The 24,468-nt window shown below is 39.8% G+C and overlaps 2 protein-coding genes and 2 long non-coding RNA genes across 5 annotated transcripts; 1 reads left to right on the top strand and 3 right to left on the bottom strand.

The window, feature by feature from the left end:
* The first annotated feature begins 585 nt into the window (after window positions 1–585).
* On the top strand, window positions 586–12,100 carry LOC119570596. 2 transcript variants are annotated; one of them, XR_005228437.1, is made up of 3 exons: window positions 586–1,301; window positions 5,964–6,083; window positions 12,057–12,100. It is a non-coding gene; the product is annotated as an uncharacterized LOC119570596 (long non-coding RNA). The 2 variants fall into 2 exon arrangements; XR_005228438.1 differs by lacking the exon at window positions 12,057–12,100 and having other exon boundaries at window positions 588–1,301; window positions 5,964–6,139.
* Window positions 5,895–6,636, bottom strand: LOC119570597. The gene is made up of 2 exons (XR_005228439.1): window positions 6,539–6,636; window positions 5,895–6,058 (listed from the first exon to the last, which is right to left on the bottom strand). It is a non-coding gene; the product is annotated as an uncharacterized LOC119570597 (long non-coding RNA).
* Window positions 12,101–14,447: 2,347 nt separating the features above from the next.
* Window positions 14,448–16,204, bottom strand: LOC119570599. The gene is made up of 3 exons (XM_037918268.1): window positions 15,911–16,204; window positions 15,535–15,762; window positions 14,448–15,398 (listed from the first exon to the last, which is right to left on the bottom strand). The coding sequence occupies exons 1-3, from the start codon at window positions 16,202–16,204 to the stop codon at window positions 14,448–14,450; spliced, it is 1,473 nt and encodes a 490-aa protein (XP_037774196.1).
* A 13-nt stretch (window positions 16,205–16,217) lies between these two features.
* On the bottom strand, window positions 16,218–17,629 carry LOC119570600 (zinc finger and BTB domain-containing protein 47-like). The gene is made up of 3 exons (XM_037918269.1): window positions 17,492–17,629; window positions 16,938–17,318; window positions 16,218–16,454 (listed from the first exon to the last, which is right to left on the bottom strand). Exons 1-3 carry the CDS (start codon window positions 17,627–17,629, stop codon window positions 16,218–16,220), a joined length of 756 nt encoding a protein of 251 aa, XP_037774197.1.
* Window positions 17,630–24,468: the final 6,839 nt, after the last annotated feature.

Consider the following 24,468-nt stretch of genomic DNA (forward strand, 5'->3'; position numbering starts at 1 on the left):
AGCTCTGCACAAAACACAAGTCTTGCTGGGCAGGCAAAGACTAGTTAACAAACTCTGGGCATTCAAAAGAAAGTCTTGCTGGTCAGGCAGAGACTGGTATCAAAATCGTTTTCAAGAGTCCTTACAAGGACTAGTCATGTGCAAAATACAGGGCTTTTTGTTTGGTAAATATATGTCTTGCTGGGCGGGCAAAGACAATATAATAAGTTAATTCAAGGAATAGAGGAGAGAAACTACCATGTAATCCTTAAAATTAACAGTTAACTCTAAGCACTAGCGCTTTCAGCCAGAGGCTTCATCAGGTGCTGTGAAAGAGGTTAACTGAAGTCTTTATTCCAAAAGATACAATATATACAAGGGAACAAAGACTCCAGAGGAGTCACACGGTAAAGGTGACCGACTTCCGAGGTCCTTCCGGTCATGGCGGGGGGGGGGGGGGGCGCCGGGGGAAGGGCTCCCACTTCCTGAGTACCCAGCCTGCCTCCTTGAAGCTTCCTCTCATCGGTGTGAGGTGACTATGCAACATGCAAAGTAGAAGTCTCATCTCCTCTTCACAGGACATAAGAAAATAACAAAGGGGGGATCCTGGCAGGAACCCTTTGGAGGGCTACTAATGGTCAGGATGGGTGGGTTAGGTTCTCTACTTGGAGTATCCTGTCTCAACTGCCTGGATCCTGAAAGAAAAACACAGTTTAAAAATCATAAAGTTTAAGTAAAAGGCAGAGGGGAGGGTAATGTCGCAGGACTGAGGACTAGGTTGGGACTTACTACTTACCATCAAAGAAAACTGAGAAGTTACCAGTAAGCCAGAGAAAATGTAAGGCAGGGGTAACTAAACACTAAAAAATACTTAGACCTTTTGTACAAATTTGTAAAAAATATTAAACAGTCAAACCTTGCTTGTTTCTCAGTAACTTCGGTGTTAAAAATACCATTCAAAACATACCAAAAAAGGAAGAAAAGATGTTTCCTCATTACCATTTGTGTGTAAAAAGTAAATGGTAAATACATCGAACTAAAGTCGGTAAAAAATCGGTCAAGAGAGGGGACTGGAAAACACATATCAGAACTTAAATCCTGGTTTACTAGTCCTTAAGAGGTTTTAAGACCATAACCTCTATGATTTAAAAATAAAAAACTAAAATAAAAGTCTATGGAAATCCTGGATAAGTGATGTAACTTTTCAAAGTCTACATAGGATTTCTGTGCTCTGGGTATGGAGGGCCATGTTCCCCAGTTCCTTTGCTGCCCTTTGCCTGGGTGAACACCTCGGCTCAGCCTCCTCTCTTCTTCTCTTCTTGGTATTTTGTCTTTTTTTGTTTACATTTTTAAATTGTTTTTGTTAGGAGTATTAGAGATTAAATTGTTGTTTGATTCTTTTAAAGTCTATCTCCTGTGTATCAACTGCAAGGAGACCTTTTGAAATGGGGAAAAGATTTGTTTTTTCTTTTCCTTTCTCCTTTTTTAATTTTTGAAGTTTTTGTAATTTTTCTTTTGCTCAATTTATTTCTTTTCTTTTCTTTGTAGTGCTGGGTTAGAATGTATTTATTCTTATATGATCTATCTATATATAGTGTAGATCTTTGGTTCTATTTGTAGGAAAAAGTAAATATGCGGAGGGGTGTTGGTATTTGTTGTATCTTTTTCCTTTTTTGATTTTTGCTTCTTTTCCTTTTTTCCAATTTCTCTTTTTCTTTGTGTATAAATGTTCAAGAGAATTGTATAAATAAATATAACATATATCTCCCATAATTTATTATTTTTGTTTATATTGCCTTCTCCTTTCCTGTTTGGGTATTTCTTTACTTTATGCCATTCTTTTTTTATACTCTGTTTCTTTCCTTTTTCTTGTATTTACAAGTTTTCTTTTATTGTTTATTGGTATCTTTAATATATTGGAGAGGTCTAGGGAATTCTGCTCTGACTAGGTGGTCAGCTATAGTCTTTCCTTTTCTCCAAGCTATCATAGGGTGTGAAGCCGTAAACTTCTTTTCCCATGGGGTTCCTTCTGCATTTTCTATTACCCACTCCCATATTTCTTTTAGAGAGTAGTTTAGGACTCCTTCTAAGGATGGGGAGTATAGCATGGGAAAAATTAGGCGGTTTTGTTCTGGTCTTTAGTTTTCTTTCTAAGATTGTTTCCCTGTTGGCCTCTTTTAATCTTTTTAAAGCAGATCCTAGTGTTCTCTTGCAGTATCCTCTTTTTGTGAAGAAACTGACCATGTCTTTTAAAGCTTCTTCTAGTTTGTGTGGCTCACTTACTATTCTTTTAATTCTCAGTGCCTGAGAGTAAGGTAAAGACCTTTTGAGGCTTGGGGGATGGCATGATTGGAAATGCAGGTACTGGTGTGTGTTTGATGGTTTATGGTACACCGAGGTTTGCACTTTTCCTTCTGCATCCAAATACACCATAGTGTCTAGGAAGGGCAACTCCTTTTTGCTGTATTCTACTGTGAAATTCAAGTCTGGGTGTATATTATTTAACTCTTGGTGGTATTCCAAGAGTTCTGCCTCTGTGCCAGTAAAAATTCCAAAGATATCATCAATATATCTATAGAAAACTGCTGGCTGCTTATCTAAATTCTGTCTTCTCTTTTCTATGCTAGCATGTACAAAGATTTCAGCTATAGCCACTGAGACTGAAGCTCCAATTGCTGTTCCTTTGCCTTGATTATAGAAATGGTTGTTGAATCTTAGCAGTGTGCCTTGTAAGACATGATCTATTCCTTCTTTTATTAAATATGGAGGTGGGGCTATGATATTAAAGTCTGTTCTTAGCCTTTCCTTGACATATGCAAAGTTCCTTTCATAGAAATTGCCACAATCCAAGATGCTTCCTCCTGTGGAATGGAGGGGTACAATGACACTATATCAAAAGAGAAGATAATAGAGCCTGATGGGAACCTTGGTAATGTGGCTATTTTCTTTAAAAAGGCTGTGGTATCTTGCAATCTCTCTGGAAGGAGGTCCAGCAGAGGAGTGAGATACGTTGTTAGCAATCTGTCTACTGGTCTGGTAGGAGCATTACATCCACTGAGCACTGGTCTCCCTGGCCATAGGCCTGTATCTGGGTCTTTTTTTGTGGGTTTTTGGTAATATATACCAGTGTGGGATTATTGGTTCATGCTCCAGTAGTGCATCTCTTTGGCCTGCCAAAAAACTCCTTCTGTTTCCTCCATCTTTTCTGAGTTATCCAAGGTATAGAAACGGTTTACTAGGATCTTGCTTTGTCTTTTTATGACTTGAAGGGCTTCATCTGGATTATTTAATGGATGTATGTTTCTGTATCGATAAATGTGCTTCACCCATTGCTATATAGCTTTCTTTTTCAGAACCACTAAAGCCCCATCCTTGTCTGCTTTTTAATGACTAGGTCTGGGTTTTGAGCTAGGTCTTTAAGGGCCTCTCTTTCTGTTTGCTCATGTTTGGGAGGCTGCCCTATAAGATTTTTTCTCCTACTTCCATGGTTTCACAATGGATCATTGTTTCTAAACCTGGAAGTTTTTGGTAGGAATGCTCTCTCTCTGTTTCAACGGGAGTTGTTTAGGCATATTTCTCCTCTTTTTGTTAAGTGATTCATCATTTACTTGGCCTGGCAAGAGGGAATCTGCAAATCTTTTGTTTATTTGCTCTTTTAATCTATTCATAGAGCTTCCTAGGTTCTCCAAAAGGGCTTTCTTTGGGGGAGGGCCAGGTACAAAAGATCTTCCCTTGCTGAGAAACAGAGAGTTGGGTTCTGGTCATGGGTACTTCAGATACTATTAATTCCATCCCCATCTGCCGTACCCTCCTTCTTGCCACTGTCTTCCTCCTGCTGGCCCTTGGGCCCACTGGTAATTTCCTCTTTGAGGAAATCTTCCATGCCTGGGAGGTGGCCTCCATGGTTGAGGGTGGCTTATCCAGTGTGGGTTCTGCCCATGGAACCTTTGTTGTTGATAATTTTTTGTGGTAGCGGACTTGTTTTTGTATCTTTTCTGCTCTTGTGGAGCTTCTCTCCAGTTCTGTGGGTGGTTTGGGTAGTGAGGTTGCCACCTTCTCTGGTGTGAGACTTGGGGTTTTCTTTGCTCTTTGGGGTAAGGGGTTAGATGGGTTTTCCTCATCTTGTGGGTGGGTTTACCCGTGTGGGTGGGTGCTGCCTGGCAAATCTTGCTCTTTCTGTTTCTGGGCAGTTGTTCCACCTGTTTGGGCCCCCTTTGTGTTCTGTTGTATTGCATTTTTTGTTTTTTTCTGTTTCTGTCCGTTTTTTGGCTGTTTCTTATTTTTCCTCCTTTCCTCCTCTGTTTTCCTCTTAGCATAGCTTTTCAAAGACATCCATGTCTCAGGGTTTTTCTTTTTCTTTTGTATTTGTGGAGCCTCTTCATTCTCTATGTTTTGCTCTGTTTCTTGGTTTATCTTTCTTTGTGTTCAGTTTTGTTTGTATCTTTCTCTATGATCTTATCATGAGATTGGCAATGACCTTTTCCAACTGGCCTATTGCTCCTACTACCTTTTCCAAGAGCTTATTACAAGCTTCTTCCCTTTCTATAAGTCCTGAAGGACAAGGAGGGGAAGGTGGAGTTGGCAGGAATAATTCAAGGGTGCCTGGGCTCCTTATGGTATGTTCATTGGGAGGGAGATCTGTGTACTGTCCTCTCCCCTTGGGGGTAGGTCAATATGATTATCTCTTTCCTCCGAGGCTTCCTTTTCTGCTTGAGGTGTCTCCTCTGTTTCATTACTAGGAGGTGGAGGTGGGAAGCATGCTTCAATGTTTGTTCTATTACATTCTCCTGTTCAGTTTCTGTTTGGTTATGTTCTGATTCTTTGTCTTGTTCTTTTTGTTCTTTCTCATTTTCTTGTTCTCTATTTAACTGATCTGGTTCTGTGTTTTCATTTTCTGTTTCTTTCTGTTCATCTTCCAGGGGTTCGGGTTCTTCTGGATGAGAGTTTATGCCTATGTCTCTCATGCATTTCAGAACCATGTCTCTTTCTTCCCCTGTCATTTCCATATTTGTTCTTTCATTCATATACTGTATGAGGGGGGTCCCTTCTTGTAACAGATAGAATTTACTTCTGGGGGGTTGTAGCTTGTCAATTTTTTAGCGGCAAGCTTAGCTCTGGTATAAGCATCATGGCAGATTCTTCTATAGGAGTGAGGGTATTTTCTTTTCAGTCTATTTTTCTCTTCTATTATTCTCCTCCTCACTTCTACTGTGCTTGCCCTAATTGCTGCTGCCATTAGGCCTTGCCATCTTCTTGCTGCTCCTTGCAAGATCAACTCTCCCATCTCAATTACCCACATGGTGGTAGGTCCCTCATCCTACTGTCTATGTTCTGCAACATCAGTTCAAATCTATCTGTGACTCCCTTCAATTCACATCTGTCTAGGTATTTTACTATAGCTTGCTGTACTGTTTCCTCTTTATATAATTTTGCCATATCTTTTATTTCGTTTGTTCATCTTGTGTAGATACGGGGGGTGGTCTTGTAAATTGTGGATTTCATCTCTGAAAGGGTCTTCAGGGAAGCCTAGCTGTACTTCTCCACCTAGTAATAGGGGTCCCAAAGGGGGGATGCTTGGACTGCTGGGCTTGTGTTTGCCCAAGCCAGCGGGTGGTTCCATCCTCCTCTCAGGGCTAAGGGGTGTTCAACAACTGTTTATTTATATTTGTATTTCCTATTGCTTGTTGGAAGACAGGGTCTAAGCTACTTCCAAGTTGAGACCATTTCATCTATAATACCCTCCTCTACTGGTCCTTTAGTGTTCTTCCTTATTTTAGTGTTTGCTCGTGTCATAGGCATCTTTCTATAAATATATTTAATTTCTCAGTCTTTTAGTTTCCTTTTCTTATTTTCTGAGTAATTAAAATTGCATATATCACCTTGTTTCTCTCTTTATTCCTTATCCAAACCATATATTACAAGCTCTGTTTATTATACAGTTTACAATATCTGTGCCAAAGAAATAACAACTGCTGTTTTTCCAGAGGGGTGTGTATGCAGTCCACTTTTGAGGCCAGAGGGAAATCTCCGAGGACAAATTAACACACTGCAGGAAACTCCAGCAGAAGTCTAATGGCACCTGAAAAAATAGAAAGAGGAGATCAGTTAAGATATTCTCACTGTATATATAATTTTAAAAGACTTTGTGTGTACCTGGTCAGCTTTGTTTCATATACTTCATATAATCCTTATAAGGACTGCTCATGTGCTACTTTTGTCTTGCTGGGCTGGCTAAGACAACAAATCCTTAAAAGGACTAATCATGTGAAACATTAGGAAAACAAATTTTTTGTCTTGCTGGGCAGGCAAGGACTGGTATCTAGCTCTCAAACACAAACACAAGTCTTGCTGGGCAGGCAAAGACTAGTACAAAACTCGGTCTTTCAAAGAAAGTCTTGCTGGTCAGGCAGAGACTGGTATCAAAATCGTTTTTCAAGAGTCCTTACAAGGACTAGTCATGTGCAAAATACAGGGCTTTTTGTTTGGTAAATATATGTCTTGCTGGGCGGGCAAAGACAATATAATAAGTTAATTTCAAGGAATAGAGGAGAGAAACTACCATGTAATCCTTAAAATTAACAGTTAACTCTAAGCACTAGCGCTTTCAGCCAGAGGCTTCATCAGGTGCTGTGAAAGAGGTTAACTGAAGTCTTTATTCCAAAAGATACAATATATACAAGGGAACAAAGACTCCAGAGGAGTCACACGGTAAAGGTGACCGACTTCCGAGGTCCTTCCGGTCATGGCGGGGGGGGGGGGGGGGCGCCGGGGGAAGGGCTCCCACTTCCTGAGTACCCTGCCTGCCTCCTTGAAGCTTCCTCTCATCGGTGTGAGGTGACTATGCAACATGCAAAGTAGAAGTCTCATCTCCTCTTCACAGGACATAAGAAAATAACAAAGGGGGGATCCTGGCAGGAACCCTTTGGAGGGCTACTAATGGTCAGGATGGGTGGGTTAGGTTCTCTACTTGGAGTATCCTGTCTCAACTGCCTGGATCCTGAAAGAAAAACACAGTTTAAAAATCATAAAGTTTAAGTAAAAGGCAGAGGGGAGGGTAATGTCGCAGGACTGAGGACTAGGTTGGGACTTACTACTTACCATCAAAGAAAACTGAGAAGTTACCAGTAAGCCAGAGAAAATGTAAGGCAGGGGTAACTAAACACTAAAAAATACTTAGACCTTTTGTACAAATTTGTAAAAAATATTAAACAGTCAAACCTTGCTTGTTTCTCAGTAACTTCGGTGTTAAAAATACCATTCAAAACATACCAAAAAAGGAAGAAAAGATGTTTCCTCATTACCATTTGTGTGTAAAAAGTAAATGGTAAATACATCGAACTAAAGTCGGTAAAAATCGGTCAAGAGAGGGGACTGGAAAACACATATCAGAACTTAAATCCTGGTTTACTAGTCCTTAAGAGGTTTTAAGACCATAACCTCTATGATTTAAAAAAAAAAAACTAAAATAAAAGTCTATGGAAATCCTGGATAAGTGATGTAACTTTTCAAAGTCTACATAGGATTTCTGTGCTCTGGGTATGGAGGGCCATGTTCCCCAGTTCCTTTGCTGCCCTTTGCCTGGGTGAACACCTCGGCTCAGCCTCCTCTCTTCTTCTCTTCTTGGTATTTTGTCTTTTTTTGTTTACATTTTTAAATTGTTTTTGTAGGAGTATTAGAGATTAAATTGTTGTTGATTCTTTTAAAGTCTATCTCCTGTGTATCAACTGCAAGGAGACCTTTTGAAATGGGGAAAAGATTTGTTTTTTCTTTTTCCTTTCTCCTTTTTTAATTTTTGAAGTTTTGTAATTTTTCTTTTGCTCAATTTATTTCTTTTCTTTTCTTTGTAGTGCTGGGTTAGAATGTATTTATTCTTATATGATCTATCTATATATAGTGTAGATCTTTGGTTCTATTTGTAGGAAAAAGTAAATATGCGGAGGGGTGTTGGTATTTGTTGTATCTTTTTCCTTTTTTGATTTTGCTTCTTTTCCTTTTTCCAATTTCTCTTTTTCTTTGTGTATAAATGTTCAAGAGAATTGTATAAATAAATATAACATATATCTCCCATAATTTATTATTTTGTTTATATTGCCTTCTCCTGTCCGGTGTGGGTATTTCGGTACTTTATGCCATTCTTTTTTATACTCTGTTTCTTTCCTTTTTCTTGTATTTACAAGTTTTCTTTATTGTTTATTGGTATCTTTAATATATTGGAGAGGTCTAGGGAATTCTGCTCTGACTAGGTGGTCAGCTATAGTCTTTCCTTTTCTCCAAGCTATCATAGGGTGTGAAGCCGTAAACTTCTTTTCCCATGGGGTTCCTTCTGCATTTTCTATTACCCACTCCCATATTTCTTTTAGAGAGTAGTTTAGGACTCCTTCTAAGGATGGGGAGTATAGCATGGGAAAAATTAGGCGGTTTTGTTCTGGTCTTATTTTTCTTTCTAAGATTGTTTCCCTGTTGGCCTCTTTAATCTTTTTAAAGCAGATCCTAGTGTTCTCTTGCAGTATCCTCTTTTGTGAAGAAACTGACCATGTCTTTTAAAGCTTCTTCTAGTTTGTGTGGCTCACTTACTATTCTTTAATTCTCAGTGCCTGAGAGTAAGGTAAAGACCTTTTGAGGCTTGGGGATGGCATGATTGGAAATGCAGGTACTGTGGTGTTTGATGGTTTATGGTACACGAGGTTTGCACTTTTCCTTCTGCATCCAATACACCATATGTCTGGAAGGGCAACTACTCTTTTTCTGGTATTCTACTGTGAAATCAAGTCTGGTTTATATTTTTAACTCTTGGTGGATTCCAGAGTTCTGCCTCTGTGCCAGTAAAAATTCCAAAGATATCATCAATTATATCATAGAAAACTGCTGGCTGCTATCTAAATTCTGTGTTTTCTTTTCTATGCTAGCATGTACAAATTTCAGTCCTATAGCCATGAGACTGAAGCTCCAATTCTGCTTCCTTTGCTTGATTATAGAAATGGTTGTTGAATCTTAGCAGTGTGCCTGTAAGACATGATCTAGTTCCTCTTATTAAATATGGAGGTGGCTATATATAAAGTCTGTTTCTTGTCCTTTCCTGACATATGCAATTCCTTTCTAGAAATTTGCCACATCCAAGATGCTTCTCCTGTGAATGGAGGGACAATGACACTATATCAAAAGAGAAGATATAGAGCATGGGAACCTTGTAATGTGCTATTCTTTTTAAAAAGGCTGTGGTATCTTGCAATCTCTTGGAAGGAGTCACTGCAGAGGAGAATACGTTGTTAGCAATCTGTTACTGGTCTGGTAGGAGCATTAAAATCCACTGGCCTGTGGATCGGCCAAGCCTGTATCTGGGTCTTTTTGTGGGTTTTTGGTATATTACCAGTGTGGGATATGTTCATGCTCAAGTAGGCATCTCTTGGCTGCCAAAACTCCTGCTGGTTTCCCCATCTTTTCTGAGTATCCAGTTAGAAACGTTTACTAGGATCTTGCTTGTCTTTTTATGACTTGAAGGGTCTTCAGCTCTGGTTATTTAATGGATGTATGTTTTGTATCTGATAAATGTGCTTCACCCATTGCTATATAGCTTTTTTTTCATGCAAGACCATTAAAGCCCCATCCTTGTCTGCTTTTTAATGCTTAGGTCTGGTTTGAAGGTCTTTAAGGCTCTCTTTCTTTTTGCTCATGTTTGGTAGGCTGCCTTTAAGATTTTTTTCTTACTTCCAATGGTTCACAAGGATCATGTTCTAAACCTGGAAGTTTTTATGGTACGAATCTCTCTCTCTGTTTCAAGGGTTGTTTAGGCATTTCTCCTTTTTGTTAAGTGATTCATCATTTTCTTGTCTGGCAAGAGGAACTTCAAATCTTTTGTTTATTGCTTTTATCTATTCATAAAAGCTTTCTAGGATTCTCCAAGGCGTTTCTTTGGGGTGAGGGCCAGGTACAAAAGATTTCTTGTGAGCACAGAGGTTGGGTTCTGGTCATGGGTAACTCAGATACTATTATTCCTCCCATCTGCCTACCCTCCTTTGCCACTGTCTTCTTGCTGGCCTTGGGCCCACTGGTAAATTTCCTCTTTGAGGAAATTGTCCTGCCTGGGAGGTGGCTCCATCGTTGAGGGTGCTATCCATGTGGGTTCTGCCCATGGACCTTTGTTGTTGATAATTTTGTGGTATGCGGACTTTGGTATTGTATCTGTTGCTCCTTGTGGAGCTTCTCTCCAGTTGTGGGTGGTTTGGTAGGAGGTTGCACCTTTTGGTGTGAGACTTGGGTTTCTTTGCTTTTGGGTAAGGGTTAGGAGGTTTCTCCTCATCTGTGGTGGGTTACGTGGGGGGTTGCTCGCTGGCAATCTTTGCGTTTTCTGTTTTGGGCAGTTGTTCCACCTGTTTGGGCCCCCTTTGTGTCTGTTGGTTGCATTTTTGTTTTTTCTGTTTCTTCCGTTTTTGGCTGTTCTTTTTTTCCTCCTTTCCTCCTCTGTGTTTCTCTTAGCATAGCTTTTCAAAGACATCCATGTCTCAGGTTTTTCTTTTTCTTTTGTATTTGTGGAGCCTCTTCTTCTCTATGTTTGCTCGTTTCTTGGTTTATCTGTTCTTTGTGTTCAGTTTTGTTTTGTTTCCTCTATGATTCTTATATTGAGATTGGCAATGACCTTTTCAATGCCTATTGCTCCTATACCTTTTCCCAGAGCTTATTACAAGCTTTCCTTTCTATAAGTCCTGAAGGACAAGGAGGGAAGGTGGAGTTGGCAGAATATTCAAGGGTGCCTGGTCCTTATGGTATAGTTCATGGGAGGGGAATTGTGTACTGTCCTATCCCCTTGGGGCGGGTCAATATGATTTCTCTTCCTCGATGGCTTCCTTTCTGCTTGAGGTGTCCTCTGTTCATTACTAGGCTGGAGGTGGGAAGCATGCTTCAATGTTTTGTTCTATTACATCTCCTGTCAGTTTCTGTTTGGTTATGTTCTGATTCTTTGTCTTGTTCTCTGTTCTTTCTTTTGTTCTTCTATTTAACTGATCTGGTTCTGTGTTTTCATTTTCTGTTTCTTTTTTCATCTTCCAGGGGTTCGGGTTTTCTGGATGAGAGTTTGCCTATGTCTCTGATGCATTTCAGAACCATGTCTCTTTCTTCACCTGTCATTTCCATATTTTCTTCATTCATTATACTGTATGAGGGGGGTCCCTTCTGTAACAGATAGAAATTATTTGGGGTTGTAGCTTGTCAATTGTGGTTTAGCGCAAGCTTAGCTTGGTATAAGCATCATGGCAGATTTCTATAGGAGGAGGTATTTTCTTTTCAGTCTATTTTTTTCTCTATTATTCTCTCCTCATTCTACTGTGCTGCCCTAATTGCTGCTGCCATTGGGCCCTTGCCATTTCTTGCTGCTCCTTGCAAGATCAACTCTCCCATCTCAATTACCCACACATGGTGGTAGGTCCCTCATCCTACTGTCTAGTTCTGCAACATCAGTTCAAATCTATCTGTGACTCCTTCAATTCACATCTGTCTAGGTATTTTACTATAGCTTGCTGTACTGTTTCCTCTTTATATAATTTTGCCATATCTTTTATTTCGTGTTGTTCATCTTGTGTAGATACGGGGGTGGGTCTTGTAAATTGTGGATTTCATCTCTGAAAGGGTCTTCAGGGAAGCCTAGCTGTACTTCTCCACCTAGTAATAGGGGTGCCAAGGGGATGCTGGACTGCTGGGCTTGTTTGCCCAAGCCAGCGGGTGGTCCATCCTCCTCTCAGGGCTAAGGGGTTGTTCAAACACTGTTTATTATATTTGTATTTCCTATGCTTGTTGGAAGACAGTGTCTAAGCTACTTCCCAAAGTTGAGACCATTTCATCTATAATACCCTCCTCTACTGGTCCTTTAGTGTTCTTCTTATTTTAGTGTTGCTCGTGTCATAGGCATCTTTCTATAAATATATTTAATTTCTCATCTTTTAGTTTCCTTTTCTTATTTTCGAGTAATTAAAATTGCATATATCACCTTGTTTCTCTTTATTCCTTTATCCAAACCATAATTACAAGCTCTGGTTAATACAGTTTACAATATCTGTGCCAAAGAAATAACAACTGCTGTTTTCCAGAGGGGTGTGTATGCAGTCCACTTTTGAGGCCAGAGGGAAATCTCGAGGACAAATTAACACACTGCAGGAAACTCAGCAGAAGTCTAATGGCACCTGAAAAAATAGAAAGAGGAGATCAGTTAAGATATCTCACTGATATATAATTTTAAAAGACTTTGTGTGTACCTGGTCAGCTTGTTCATATACTCTCATATAATCCTTATAAGACTGCTGCATGCTACTTTGTCTTGCTGGGCTGGCTAAGACAACAAATCCTTAAAAGGACTAATCATGTGAAACATTAGGAAAACAATTTTTTGTCTTGCTGGGCAAGGCAAGGACTGGTATCTAGCTCTCAACACAAACACAAGTCTTGCTGGGCAGGCAAAGACTAGTACAAACTCGGTCTTTCAAAGAAAGTCTTGCTGGTCAGGCAGAGACTGGTATCAAAATCGTTTTCAAAGGTCCTTACAAGGAACTAGTCATGTGCAAAATACAGGGCTTTTGTTTGGTAAATATATGTCTGCTGGGCGGGCAAAGACAATATAATAAGTTAATTCAAGGAATAGGAGGAGAGAAACTACCATGTAATCCTTAAAATTAACAGTTAACTCTAAGCACTAGCGCTTTCAGCCAGAGGCTTCATCAGGTGCTGTGTAAGAGGTTAACTGAAGTCTTTATCCAAAAGATACAATATATACAAGGGAACAAAGACTCCAGAGGAGTCACACGGTAAAGGTGACCGACTTCCGAGGTCCTTCGGTCATGGCGGGGGGGAGGGGGGCGCCTGGGAAGGGCTCCAACTTCTGAGTACCCTGCCTGCCTCCTGAAGCTTCCTCTCATCGTGTGAGGTGACTATGCAAACATGCAAAGTAGAAGTCTCATCTCTCTTCACAGGACATAAAAATAAACAAAGGGGATCCTGGCAGGAACCCTTTGGAGGGCTACTAATGGTCAGGATGGGTGGGTTAGGTTCTCTACTGGAGTATCCTGTCTCAACTGCCTGGATCCTGAAAGAAAAAACAGTTTAAAAATCATAAAGTTTAAGTAAAAGGCAGAGGGAGAGGTAATGTCGCAGGACTGAGACTAGGTGGGACTTACTACTACCATCAAAGAAAACTAGAAGTTACCAGTAAGCCAGAGAAAATGTAAGGCAGGGTAAACTAAAACACTAAAAAATACTTAGACCTTTTGTAAAATTTGTAAAAAATATTAAACAGTCAACCTTGCTTGTTTCTCAGTAACTTCGGTGTTAAAAATACCATTCAAAACATACCCAAAAAAGGAAAAAGATGTTTCCTCATTACCATTGTGTGTAAAAGTAAATGGTAAATACATCGAACTAAAGTCGGTAAAAAATCGGTCAAAGAGGGACTGGAAAACACATATCAGAACTTAAATCCTGGTTTACTAGTCCTTAGAGGTTTTAAGACATAACCTCTATGATTTAAAAATAAAAAACTAAAATAAAAGTCTATGAAATCCTGGATAAGTGATGTAACTTTTTCAAAGTCTACATAGGATTTCTGTGCTCTGGGTATGGAGGCCATGTTCCCAGTTCCTTTGCTGCCCTTTGCCTGGATGAACACCTCGGCTCAGCCTCCTCTTTCTTCTCTTCTTGGTATTTTGTCTTTTTTGTTTACATTTTAATTGTTTTTGTAGGAGTATTAGAGATTAAATTGTTGTTTGATTTTTAAAGTCTATCTCCTGGTATCAACTGCAAGGAGACCTTTTGAAATGGGGAAAAGATTTGTTTTTTCTTTTCCTTTTCCTCTTTTTAATTTTGAAGTTTTTGTAATTTTTCTTTGCTCAATTTATTTCTTTTCTTTTCTTTGTAGTGCTGGGTTAGAATGTTTTTCTAGTATGATTATCTATATTAGTGTAGATCTTGGTTCTATTTGTAGGAAAAAGTAAATATGCGGAGGGTGTTGGTATTGTTGATCTTTTTCCTTTTTGATTTTTGCTTCTTTTCCTTTTTCCAATTCTCTTTTCTTTGTGTATAAATGTTCAAGGAGAATTGTATAAATAAATATAACTAATATCTCCCATAATTTTATTTTTTGTTATATTGCTTCTCCTTTCCTGTTTGGGTATTTCTTTACTTTATGCCATTCTTTTTTATACTCTGTTTCTTTCCTTTTTCTGTATTTACAAGTTTCTTTTATTTATTGGTATCTTTAATTATGAGGAGGTCTAGGGAATTCTGCTCTGACTAGGTGGTCAGCTTAGTCTTTCCTTTCTCCAAGCTATCATAGGGTGTGAAGCCGTAAACTTCTTTTCCCATGGGGTTCCTTCTGCATTTTCTATTACCCACTCCCATATTCTTTTAGAGAGTAGTTTAGGACTCCTTCTAAGGATGGGGAGTATAGCATGGGAAAAATTAGGCGGTTTTGTTCTGGTCTTAGTTTCTTTCTAAGATTGTTTCCCTGTGGCCTCTTTTAATCTTTTTAAAGCAGATCCTAGTGTTCTCTTGCAGTATCCTCTTTTTGTGAAGAAACTGACCATGTCTTTTAAAGCTTCTTCTAGTTTGTGTGGCTCACTTACTATTCTTTTAATTCTCAGTGCCTGAGAGTAAGGTAAAGACCTTTTGAGGCTTGGGGGATGGCATGATTGGAAATGCAGGTACTGGTGTGTGTTTGATGGTTTATGGTACACCGAGGTTTGCACTTTTCCTTCTGCATCCAAATACACCATAGTGTCTAGGAAGGGCAACTCCTTTTTGCTGTATTCTACTGTGAAATTCAAGTCTGGGTGTATATTATTTAACTCTTGGTGGTATTCCAAGAGTTCTGCCTCTGTGCCAGTAAAAATTCCAAAGATATCATCAATATATCTATAGAAAACTGCTGGCTGCTTATCTAAATTCTGTCTTCTCTTTTCTATGCTAGCATGTACAAAGATTTCAGCTATAGCCACTGAGACTGAAGCTCCAATTGCTGTTCCTTTGCCTTGATTATAGAAATGGTTGTTGAATCTTAGCAGTGTGCCTTGTAAGACATGATCTATTCCTTCTTTTATTAAATATGGAGGTGGGGCTATGATATTAAAGTCTGTTCTTAGCCTTTCCTTGACATATGCAAAGTTCCTTTCATAGAAATTTGCCACAATCCAAGATGCTTCCTCCTGTGGAATGGAGGGGTACAATGACACTATATCAAAAGAGAAGATAATAGAGCCTGATGGGAACCTTGGTAATGTGGCTATTTTCTTTAAAAAGGCTGTGGTATCTTGCAATCTCTCTGGAAGGAGGTCCAGCAGAGGAGTGAGATACGTTGTTAGCAATCTGTCTACTGGTCTGGTAGGAGCATTACATCCACTGAGCACTGGTCTCCCTGGCCATAGGCCTGTATCTGGGTTCTTTTTCTTGTGGTTTTTGGTAATATATACCAGTGTGGGATTATTGGTTCATGCTCCAGTAGTGCATCTCTTTGGCCTGCCAAAAACTCCTTCTGTTTCCTCCATCTTTTCCTGAGTTATCCAAGGTATAGAAACGGTTTACTAGGATCTTGCTTTGTCTTTTTATGACTTGAAGGGCTTCATCTGGATTATTTAATGGGATGTATGTTTCTGTATCTGATAAATGTGCTTCACCCATTGCTATATAGCTTTCTTTTTTCAGAACCACTAAAGCCCCATCCTTGTCTGCTTTTTTAATGACTAGGTCTGGGTTTTGAGCTAGGTCTTTAAGGGCCTCTCTTTCTTGTTTGCTCATGTTTGGGAGGCTGCCCTTTAAGATTTTTCTCCTACTTCCATGGTTTCACAATGGATCATTGTTTCTAAACCTGGAAGTTTTTTGGTAGGAATGCTCTCTCCTGTTTCAACGGGAGTTGTTTAGGCATATTTCTCCTCTTTTTGTTAAGTGATTCATCATTTACTTGGCCTGGCAAGAGGGAATCTGCAAATCTTTTGTTTATTTGCTCTTTTAATCTATTCATAGAGCTTCCTAGGTTCTCCAAAAGGGCTTTCTTTGGGGGAGGGCCAGGTACAAAAGATCTTCCCTTGCTGAGCACAGAGAGTTGGGTTCTGGTCATGGGTACTTCAGATACTATTAATTCCATCCCCATCTGCCGTACCCTCCTTCTTGCCACTGTCTTCCTCCTGCTGGCCCTTGGGCCCACTGGTAATTTCCTCTTTGAGGAAATCTTCCATGCCTGGGAGGTGGCCTCCATGGTTGAGGGTGGCTTATCCAGTGTGGGTTCTGCCCATGGAACCTTTGTTGTTGATAATTTTTGTGGTAGCGGACTTGTTTGTATCTTTTCTTGCTCTTGTGGAGCTTCTCTCCAGTTCTGTGGGTGGTTTGGGTAGTGAGGTTGCCACCTTCTCTGGTGTGAGACTTGGGGTTTTCTTTGCTCTTTGGGGTAAGGGGTTAGATGGGTTTTCCTCATCTTGTGGGTGGGTACCCGTGTGGGTGGGTGCTGCCTGGCAAATCTTTGCTCTTTCTGTTTCTGGGCAGTTGTTCCACCTGTTTGGGCCCCCTTTGTGTTCTGTTGTATTGCATTTTTTTTTTTTCTGTTTCTGTCCGTTTTTTGGCTGTTTCTTATTTTCCTCCTTTCCTCCTCTGTTTCCTCTTAGCATAGCTTTTCAAAGACATCCATGTCTCAGGGTTTTCTTTTTCTTTTGTATTTGTGGAGCCTCTTCATTCTCTATGTTTTGCTCTGTTTCTTGGTTTATCTGTTCTTGTGTTCAGTTTTGTTTGTATCTTTCTCTATGACTTATCATTGAGATTGGCAATGACCTTTTCCAACTGGCCTATTGCTCCTACTACCTTTTCCAAGAGCTTATTACAAGCTTCTTCCTTTCTATAAGTCCTGAAGGACAAGGAGGGAAGGTGGAGTTGGCAGGAATAATTCAAGGGTGCCTGGGCTCTTATGGTATTTTTCATTGGGAGGGAGATCTGTGTACTGTCCTCTCCCCTTGGGGTAGGTCAATATGATTATCTCTTTCCTCCGAGGCTTCCTTTTCTGCTTGAGGTGTCTCCTCTGTTTCATTACTAGGAGGTGGAGGTGGGAAGCATGCTTCAATGTTTTGTTCTATTACATTCTCCTGTTCAGTTTCTGTTTGGTTATGTTCTGATTCTTTGTCTTGTTCTTTTTGTTCTTTCTCATTTTCTTGTTCTCTATTTAACTGATCTGGTTCTGTGTTTTCATTTTCTGTTTCTTTCTGTTCATCTTCCAGGGGTTCGGGTTCTTCTGGATGAGAGTTTATGCCTATGTCTCTCATGCATTTCAGAACCATGTCTCTTTCTTCCCCTGTCATTTCCATATTTGTTCTTTCATTCATATACTGTATGAGGGGGGTCCCTTCTTGTAACAGATAGAATTAATTCTGGGGGTTGTAGCTTGTCAATTTTTTAGCGGCAAGCTTAGCTCTGGTATAAGCATCATGGCAGATTCTTCTATAGGAGTGAGGGTATTTTCTTTTCAGTCATTTTTCTCTTCTATTATTCTCCTCCTCACTTCTACTGTGCTTGCCCTAATTGCTGCTGCCATTAGGCCTTGCCATCTTCTTGCTGCTCCTTGCAAGATCAACTCTCCCATCTCAATTACCCACATGGGTGGTAGGTCCCTCATCCTACTGTCTATGTTCTGCAACATCAGTTCAAATCTATCTGTGACTCCCTTCAATTCACATCTGTCTAGGTATTTTACTATAGCTTGCTGTACTGTTCCTCTTATATAATTTTGCCATATCTTTTTATTCTGTTTGTTCATCTTGTGTAGATACGGGGGGGTGGTCTTGTAAATTGTGGATTTCATCTCTGAAAGGGTCTTCAGGGAAGCCTAGCTGTACTTCTCCACCTAGTAATAGGGGTGCCAAGGGGGATGCTTGGACTGCTGGGCTTGTGTTTGCCCAAGCCAGCGGGTGGTTCCATCCTCCTCTCAGGGCTAAGGGGTTGTTCAACAACTGTTTATTTATATTTGTATTTCCTATTGCTTGTTGGAAGACAGGGTCTAAGCTACTTCCCAAAGTTGAGACCATTTCATCTATAATACCCTCCTCTACTGGTCCTTTAGTGTTCTTCCTTATTTTAGTGTTTGCTCGTGTCATAGGCATCTTTCTATAAATATATTTAATTTCTCAGTCTTTTAGTTTCCTTTTCTTATTTTCTGAGTAATTAAAATTGCATATATCACCTTGTTCTCTCTTTATTCCTTTATCCAAACCATATATTACAAGCTCTGTTATTATACAGTTTACAATATCTGTGCCAAAGAAATAACAACTGCTGTTTTTCCAGAGGGGTGTGTATGCAGTCCACTTTTGAGGCCAGAGGGAAATCTCCGAGGACAAATTAACACACTGCAGGAAACTCCAGCAGAAGTCTAATGGCACCTGAAAAAATAGAAAGAGGAGATCAGTTAAGATATTCTCACTGTATATATAATTTTAAAAGACTTTGTGTGTACCTGGTCAGCTTTGTTTCATATACTTCATATAATCCTTATAAGGACTGCTCATGTGCTACTTTTGTCTTGCTGGGCTGGCTAAGACAACAAATCCTTAAAAGGACTAATCATGTGAAACATTAGGAAAACAAATTTTTTGTCTTGCTGGGCAGGCAAGGACTGGTATCTAGCTCTCAAACACAAACACAAGTCTTGCTGGGCAGGCAAAGACTAGTACAAACTCGGTCTTTCAAAGAAAGTCTGCTGGTCAGGCAGAGACTGGTATCAAAATCGTTTTTCAAGAGTCCTTACAAGGACTAGTCATGTGCAAAATACAGGGCTTTTTGTTTGGTAAATATATGTCTTGCTGGGCGGGCAAAGACAATATAATAAGTTAATTCAAGGAATAGAGGAGAGAAACTACCATGTAATCCTTAAAATTAACAGTTAACTCTAAGCACTAGCGCTTTCAGCCAGAGGCTTCATCAGGTGCTGTGAAAGAGGTTAACTGAAGTCTTTATTCCAAAAGATACAATATATACAAGGGAACAAAGACTCCAGAGGAGTCACACGGTAAAGGTGACCGACTTCCGAGGTCCTTCCGGTCATGGCGGGGGGGGGGGGGGGCGCCTGGGGAAGGGCTCCCACTTCCTGAGTACCCTGCCTGCCTCCTTGAAGCTTCCTCTCATCGGTGTGAGGTGACTATGCAACATGCAAAGTAGAAGTCTCATCTCCTCTTCACAGGACATAAGAAAATAACAAAGGGGGGATCCTGGCAGGAACCCTTTGGAGGGCTACTAATGGTCAGGATGGGGGTTAGGTTCTCTACTTGGAGTATCCTGTCTCAACTGCCTGGATCCTGAAAGAAAAACACAGTTTAAAAATCATAAAGTTTAAGTAAAAGGCAGAGGGGAGGGTAATGTCGCAGGACTGAGGACTAGGTTGGGACTTACTACTTACCATCAAAGAAAACTGAGAAGTTACCAGTAAGCCAGAGAAAATGTAAGGCAGGGGTAACTAAACACTAAAAAATACTTAGACCTTTTGTACAAATTTGTAAAAAATATTAAACAGTCAAACCTTGCTTGTTTCTCAGTAACTTCGGTGTTAAAAATACCATTCAAAACATACCAAAAAAGGAAGAAAAGATGTTTCCTCATTACCATTTGTGTGTAAAAAGTAAATGGTAAATACATCGAACTAAAGTCGGTAAAAAATCGGTCAAGAGAGGGGACTGGAAAACACATATCAGAACTTAAATCCTGGTTTACTAGTCCTTAAGAGGTTTTAAGACCATAACCTCTATGATTTAAAAATAAAAAACTAAAATAAAAGTCTATGGAAATCCTGGATAAGTGATGTAACTTTTCAAAGTCTACATAGGATTTCTGTGCTCTGGGTATGGAGGGCCATGTTCCCCAGTTCCTTTGCTGCCTTTGCCTGGGTGAACACCTCGGCTCAGCCTCTCTCTTCTTCTCTTCTGGTATTTTGTCTTTTTTGTTTACATTTTTAAATTGTTTTTGTTAGGAGTATTAGAGATTAAATTGTTGTTTGATTCTTTTAAAGTCTATCTCCTGTGTATCAACTGCAAGGAGACCTTTTGAAATGGGGAAAAGATTTGTTTTTTTTTTTTTCCTTTCTCCTTTTTAATTTTTGAAGTTTTTGTAATTTTTCTTTTGCTCAATTTATTTCTTTTCTTTTCTTTGTAGTGCTGGGTTAGAATGTATTTATTCTTATATGATCTATCTATATATAGTGTAGATCTTTGGTTCTATTTGTAGGAAAAAGTAAATAGCGGAGGGGTGTTGGTATTTGTTGTATCTTTTTCCTTTTTTGATTTTTGCTTCTTTTCCTTTTTTCCAATTTCTCATTTTCATTGTAGTATAAAAGTACAAGAGAATAGTATAAAAAAAAATAACATATATATCCCATAATTATTATTTTTGTTTATATTGCCTTCTCCTTTCCTGTTGGGTATTTCTTTACTTTATGCCATTCTTTTCTATACGCTGTTTCTTTCCTTTTTCTTGTATTTACAAGTTTTCTTTTATTGTTTATTGGTATCTTTAATATATTGGAGAGGTCTAGGGAATTCTGCTCTGACTAGGTGGTCAGCTATAGTCTTTCCTTTTCTCCAAGCTATCATAGGGTGTGAAGCCGTAAACTTCTTTCCCATGGGGTTCCTTCTGCATTTTCTATTACCCACTCCCATATTTCTTTTAGAGAGTAGTTTAGGACTCCTTCTAAGGATGGGGAGTATAGCATGGGAAAAATTAGGCGGTTTTGTTCTGGTCTTAGTTTTCTTTCTAAGATTGTTTCCCTGTTGGCCTCTTTTAATCTTTTTAAAGCAGATCCTAGTGTTCTCTTGCAGTATCCTCTTTTGTGAAGAAACTGACCATGTCTTTTAAAGCTTCTTCTAGTTTGTGTGGCTCACTTACTATTCTTTTAATTCTCAGTGCCTGAGAGTAAGGTAAAGACCTTTTGAGGCTTGGGGGATGGCATGATTGGAAATGCAGGTACTGGTGTGTGTTTGATGGTTTATGGTACACCGAGGTTTGCACTTTTCCTTCTGCATCCAAATACACCATAGTGTCTAGGAAGGGCAACTCCTTTTTGCTGTATTCTACTGTGAAATTCAAGTCTGGGTGTATATTATTTAACTCTTGGTGGTATTCCAAGAGTTCTGCCTCTGTGCCAGTAAAAATTCCAAAGATATCATCAATATATCTATAGAAAACTGCTGGCTGCTTATCTAAATTCTGTCTTCTCTTTTCTATGCTAGCATGTACAAAGATTTCAGCTATAGCCACTGAGACTGAAGCTCCAATTGCTGTTCCTTTGCCTTGATTATAGAAATGGTTGTTGAATCTTAGCAGTGTGCCTTGTAAGACATGATCTATTCCTTCTTTTATTAAATATGGAGGTGGGGCTATGATATTAAAGTCTGTTCTTAGCCTTTCCTTGACATATGCAAAGTTCCTTTCATAGAAATTTGCCACAATCCAAGATGCTTCCTCCTGTGGAATGGAGGGGTACAATGACACTATATCAAAAGAGAAGATAATAGAGCCTGATGGGAACCTTGGTAATGTGGCTATTTTCTTTAAAAAGGCTGTGGTATCTTGCAATCTCTCTGGAAGGAGGTCCAGCAGAGGAGTGAGATACGTTGTTAGCAATCTGTCTACTGGTCTGGTGGAGCATTACATCCACTGAGCACTGGTCTCCCTGGCCATAGGCCTGTATCTGGGTCTTTTTTCTTGTGGGTTTTTGGTAATATATACCAGTGTGGGATTATTGGTTCATGCTCCAGTAGTGCATCTCTTTGGCCTGCCAAAAAACTCCTTCTGTTTCCTCCATCTTTTCCTGAGTTATCCAAGGTATAGAAACGGTTTACTAGGATCTTGCTTTGTCTTTTTATGACTTGAAGGGCTTCATCTGGATTATTTAATGGGATGTATGTTTCTGTATCTGATAAATGTGCTTCACCCATTGCTATATAGCTTTCTTTTTTCAGAACCACTAAAGCCCCATCCTTGTCTGCTTTTTTAATGACTAGGTCTGGGTTTTGAGCTAGGTCTTTAAGGGCCTCTCTTTCTTGTTTGCTCATGTTTGGGAGGCTGCCCTTTAAGATTTTTTCTCCTACTTCCATGGTTTCACAATGGATCATTGTTTCTAAACCTGGAAGTTTTTTGGTAGGAATGCTCTCTCTCTGTTTCAACGGGAGTTGTTTAGGCATATTTCTCCTCTTTTTGTTAAGTGATTCATCATTTACTTGGCCTGGAAAGAGGGAATCTGCAAATCTTTTGTTTATTTGCTCTTTTAATCTATTCATAGAGCTTCCTAGGTTCTCCAAAAGGGCTTTCTTTGGGGGAGGGCCAGGTACAAAAGATCTTCCCTTGCTGAGCACAGAGAGTTGGGTTCTGGTCATGGGTACTTCAGATACTATTAATTCCATCCCCATCTGCCGTACCCTCCTTCTTGCCACTGTCTTCCTCCTGCTGGCCCTTGGGCCCACTGGTAATTTCCTCTTTGAGGAAATCTTCCATGCCTGGGAGGTGGCCTCCATGGTTGAGGTGGCTTATCCAGTGTGGGTTCTGCCCATGGAACCTTTGTTGTTGATAATTTTTGTGGTAGCGGACTTGTTTTGTATCTTTTCTTGCTCTTGTGGAGCTTCTCTCCAGTTCTGTGGGTGGTTTGGGTAGTGAGGTTGCCACCTTCTCTGGTGTGAGACTTGGGGTTTTCTTTGCTCTTTGGGGTAAGGGGTTAGATGGGTTTTCCTCATCTTGTGGGTGGGTACCCGTGTGGGTGGGTGCTGCCTGGCAAATCTTTGCTCTTTCTGTTTCTGGGCAGTTGTTCCACCTGTTTGGGCCCCCTTTGTGTTCTGTTGTATTGCATTTTTTGTTTTTTTCTGTTTCTGTCCGTTTTTTTGGCTGTTTATTATTTTTCCTCCTTTCCTCCTCTGTTTTCCTCTTAGCATTAGCTTTTCAAAGACATCCATTGTCTCAGGGTTTTTTTCTTTTCTTTTGTATTTGTGGAGCCTCTTCATTCTCTATGTTTTGCTCTGTTTCTTGGTTTATCTGTTCTTTGTGTTCAGTTTTGTTTGTATCTTTCTCTATGATCTTATCATTGAGATTGGCAATGACCTTTTCCAACTGGCCTATTGCTCCTACTACCTTTTCCAAGAGCTTATTACAAGCTTCTTCCCTTTCTATAGTCCTGAAGGACAAGGAGGGGAAGGTGGAGTTGGCAGGAATAATTCAAGGGTGCCTGGGCTCCTTATGGTATTGTTCATTGGGAGGGAGATCTGTGTACTGTCCTCTCCCCTTGGGGGTAGGTCAATATGATTATCTCTTTCCTCCGAGGCTTCCTTTTCTGCTTGAGGTGTCTCCTCTGTTTCATTACTAGGAGGTGGAGGTGGGAAGCATGCTTCAATGTTTTGTTCTATTACATTCTCCTGTTCAGTTTCTGTTTGGTTATGTTCTGATTCTTTGTCTTGTTCTTTTTGTTCTTTCTCATTTTCTTGTTCTCTATTTAACTGATCTGGTTCTGTGTTTTCATTTTCTGTTTCTTTCTGTTCATCTTCCAGGGGTTCGGGTTCTTCTGGATGAGAGTTTATGCCTATGTCTCTCATGCATTTCAGAACCATGTCTCTTTCTTCCCCTGTCATTTCCATATTTGTTCTTTCATTCATATACTGTATGAGGGGGGTCCCTTCTTGTAACAGATAGAATTTACTTCTGGGGGGTTGTAGCTTGTCAATTTTTTTAGCGGCAAGCTTAGCTCTGGTATAAGCATCATGGCAGATTCTTCTATAGGAGTGAGGGTATTTTCTTTTCAGTCTATTTTTCTCTTCTATTATTCTCCTCCTCACTTCTACTGTGCTTGCCCTAATTGCTGCTGCCATTAGGCCTTGCCATCTTCTTGCTGCTCCTTGCAAGATCAACTCTCCCATCTCAATTACCCACATGGGTGGTAGGTCCCTCATCCTACTGTCTATGTTCTGCAACATCAGTTCAAATCTATCTGTGACTCCCTTCAATTCACATCTGTCTAGGTATTTTACTATAGCTTGCTGTACTGTTTCCTCTTTATATAATTTTGCCATATCTTTTATTTCTGTTTGTTCATCTTGTGTAGATACGGGGGGGTGGTCTTGTAAATTGTGGATTTCATCTCTGAAAGGGTCTTCAGGGAAGCCTAGCTGTACTTCTCCACCTAGTAATAGGGGTGCCAAGGGGGATGCTTGGACTGCTGGGCTTGTGTTTGCCCAAGCCAGCGGGTGGTTCCATCCTCCTCTCAGGGCTAAGGGGTTGTTCAACAACTGTTTATTTATATTTGTATTTCCTATTGCTTGTTGGAAGACAGGGTCTAAGCTACTTCCCAAAGTTGAGACCATTTCATCTATAATACCCTCCTCTACTGGTCCTTTAGTGTTCTTCCTTATTTTAGTGTTTGCTCGTGTCATAGGCATCTTTCTATAAATATATTTAATTTCTCAGTCTTTTAGTTTCCTTTTCTTATTTTCTGAGTAATTAAAATTGCATATA

This window comes from Penaeus monodon, unplaced genomic scaffold, assembly GCF_015228065.2.
Source record: "Penaeus monodon isolate SGIC_2016 unplaced genomic scaffold, NSTDA_Pmon_1 PmonScaffold_3296, whole genome shotgun sequence".
Classification (NCBI taxonomy): domain Eukaryota; kingdom Metazoa; phylum Arthropoda; class Malacostraca; order Decapoda; family Penaeidae; genus Penaeus; species Penaeus monodon.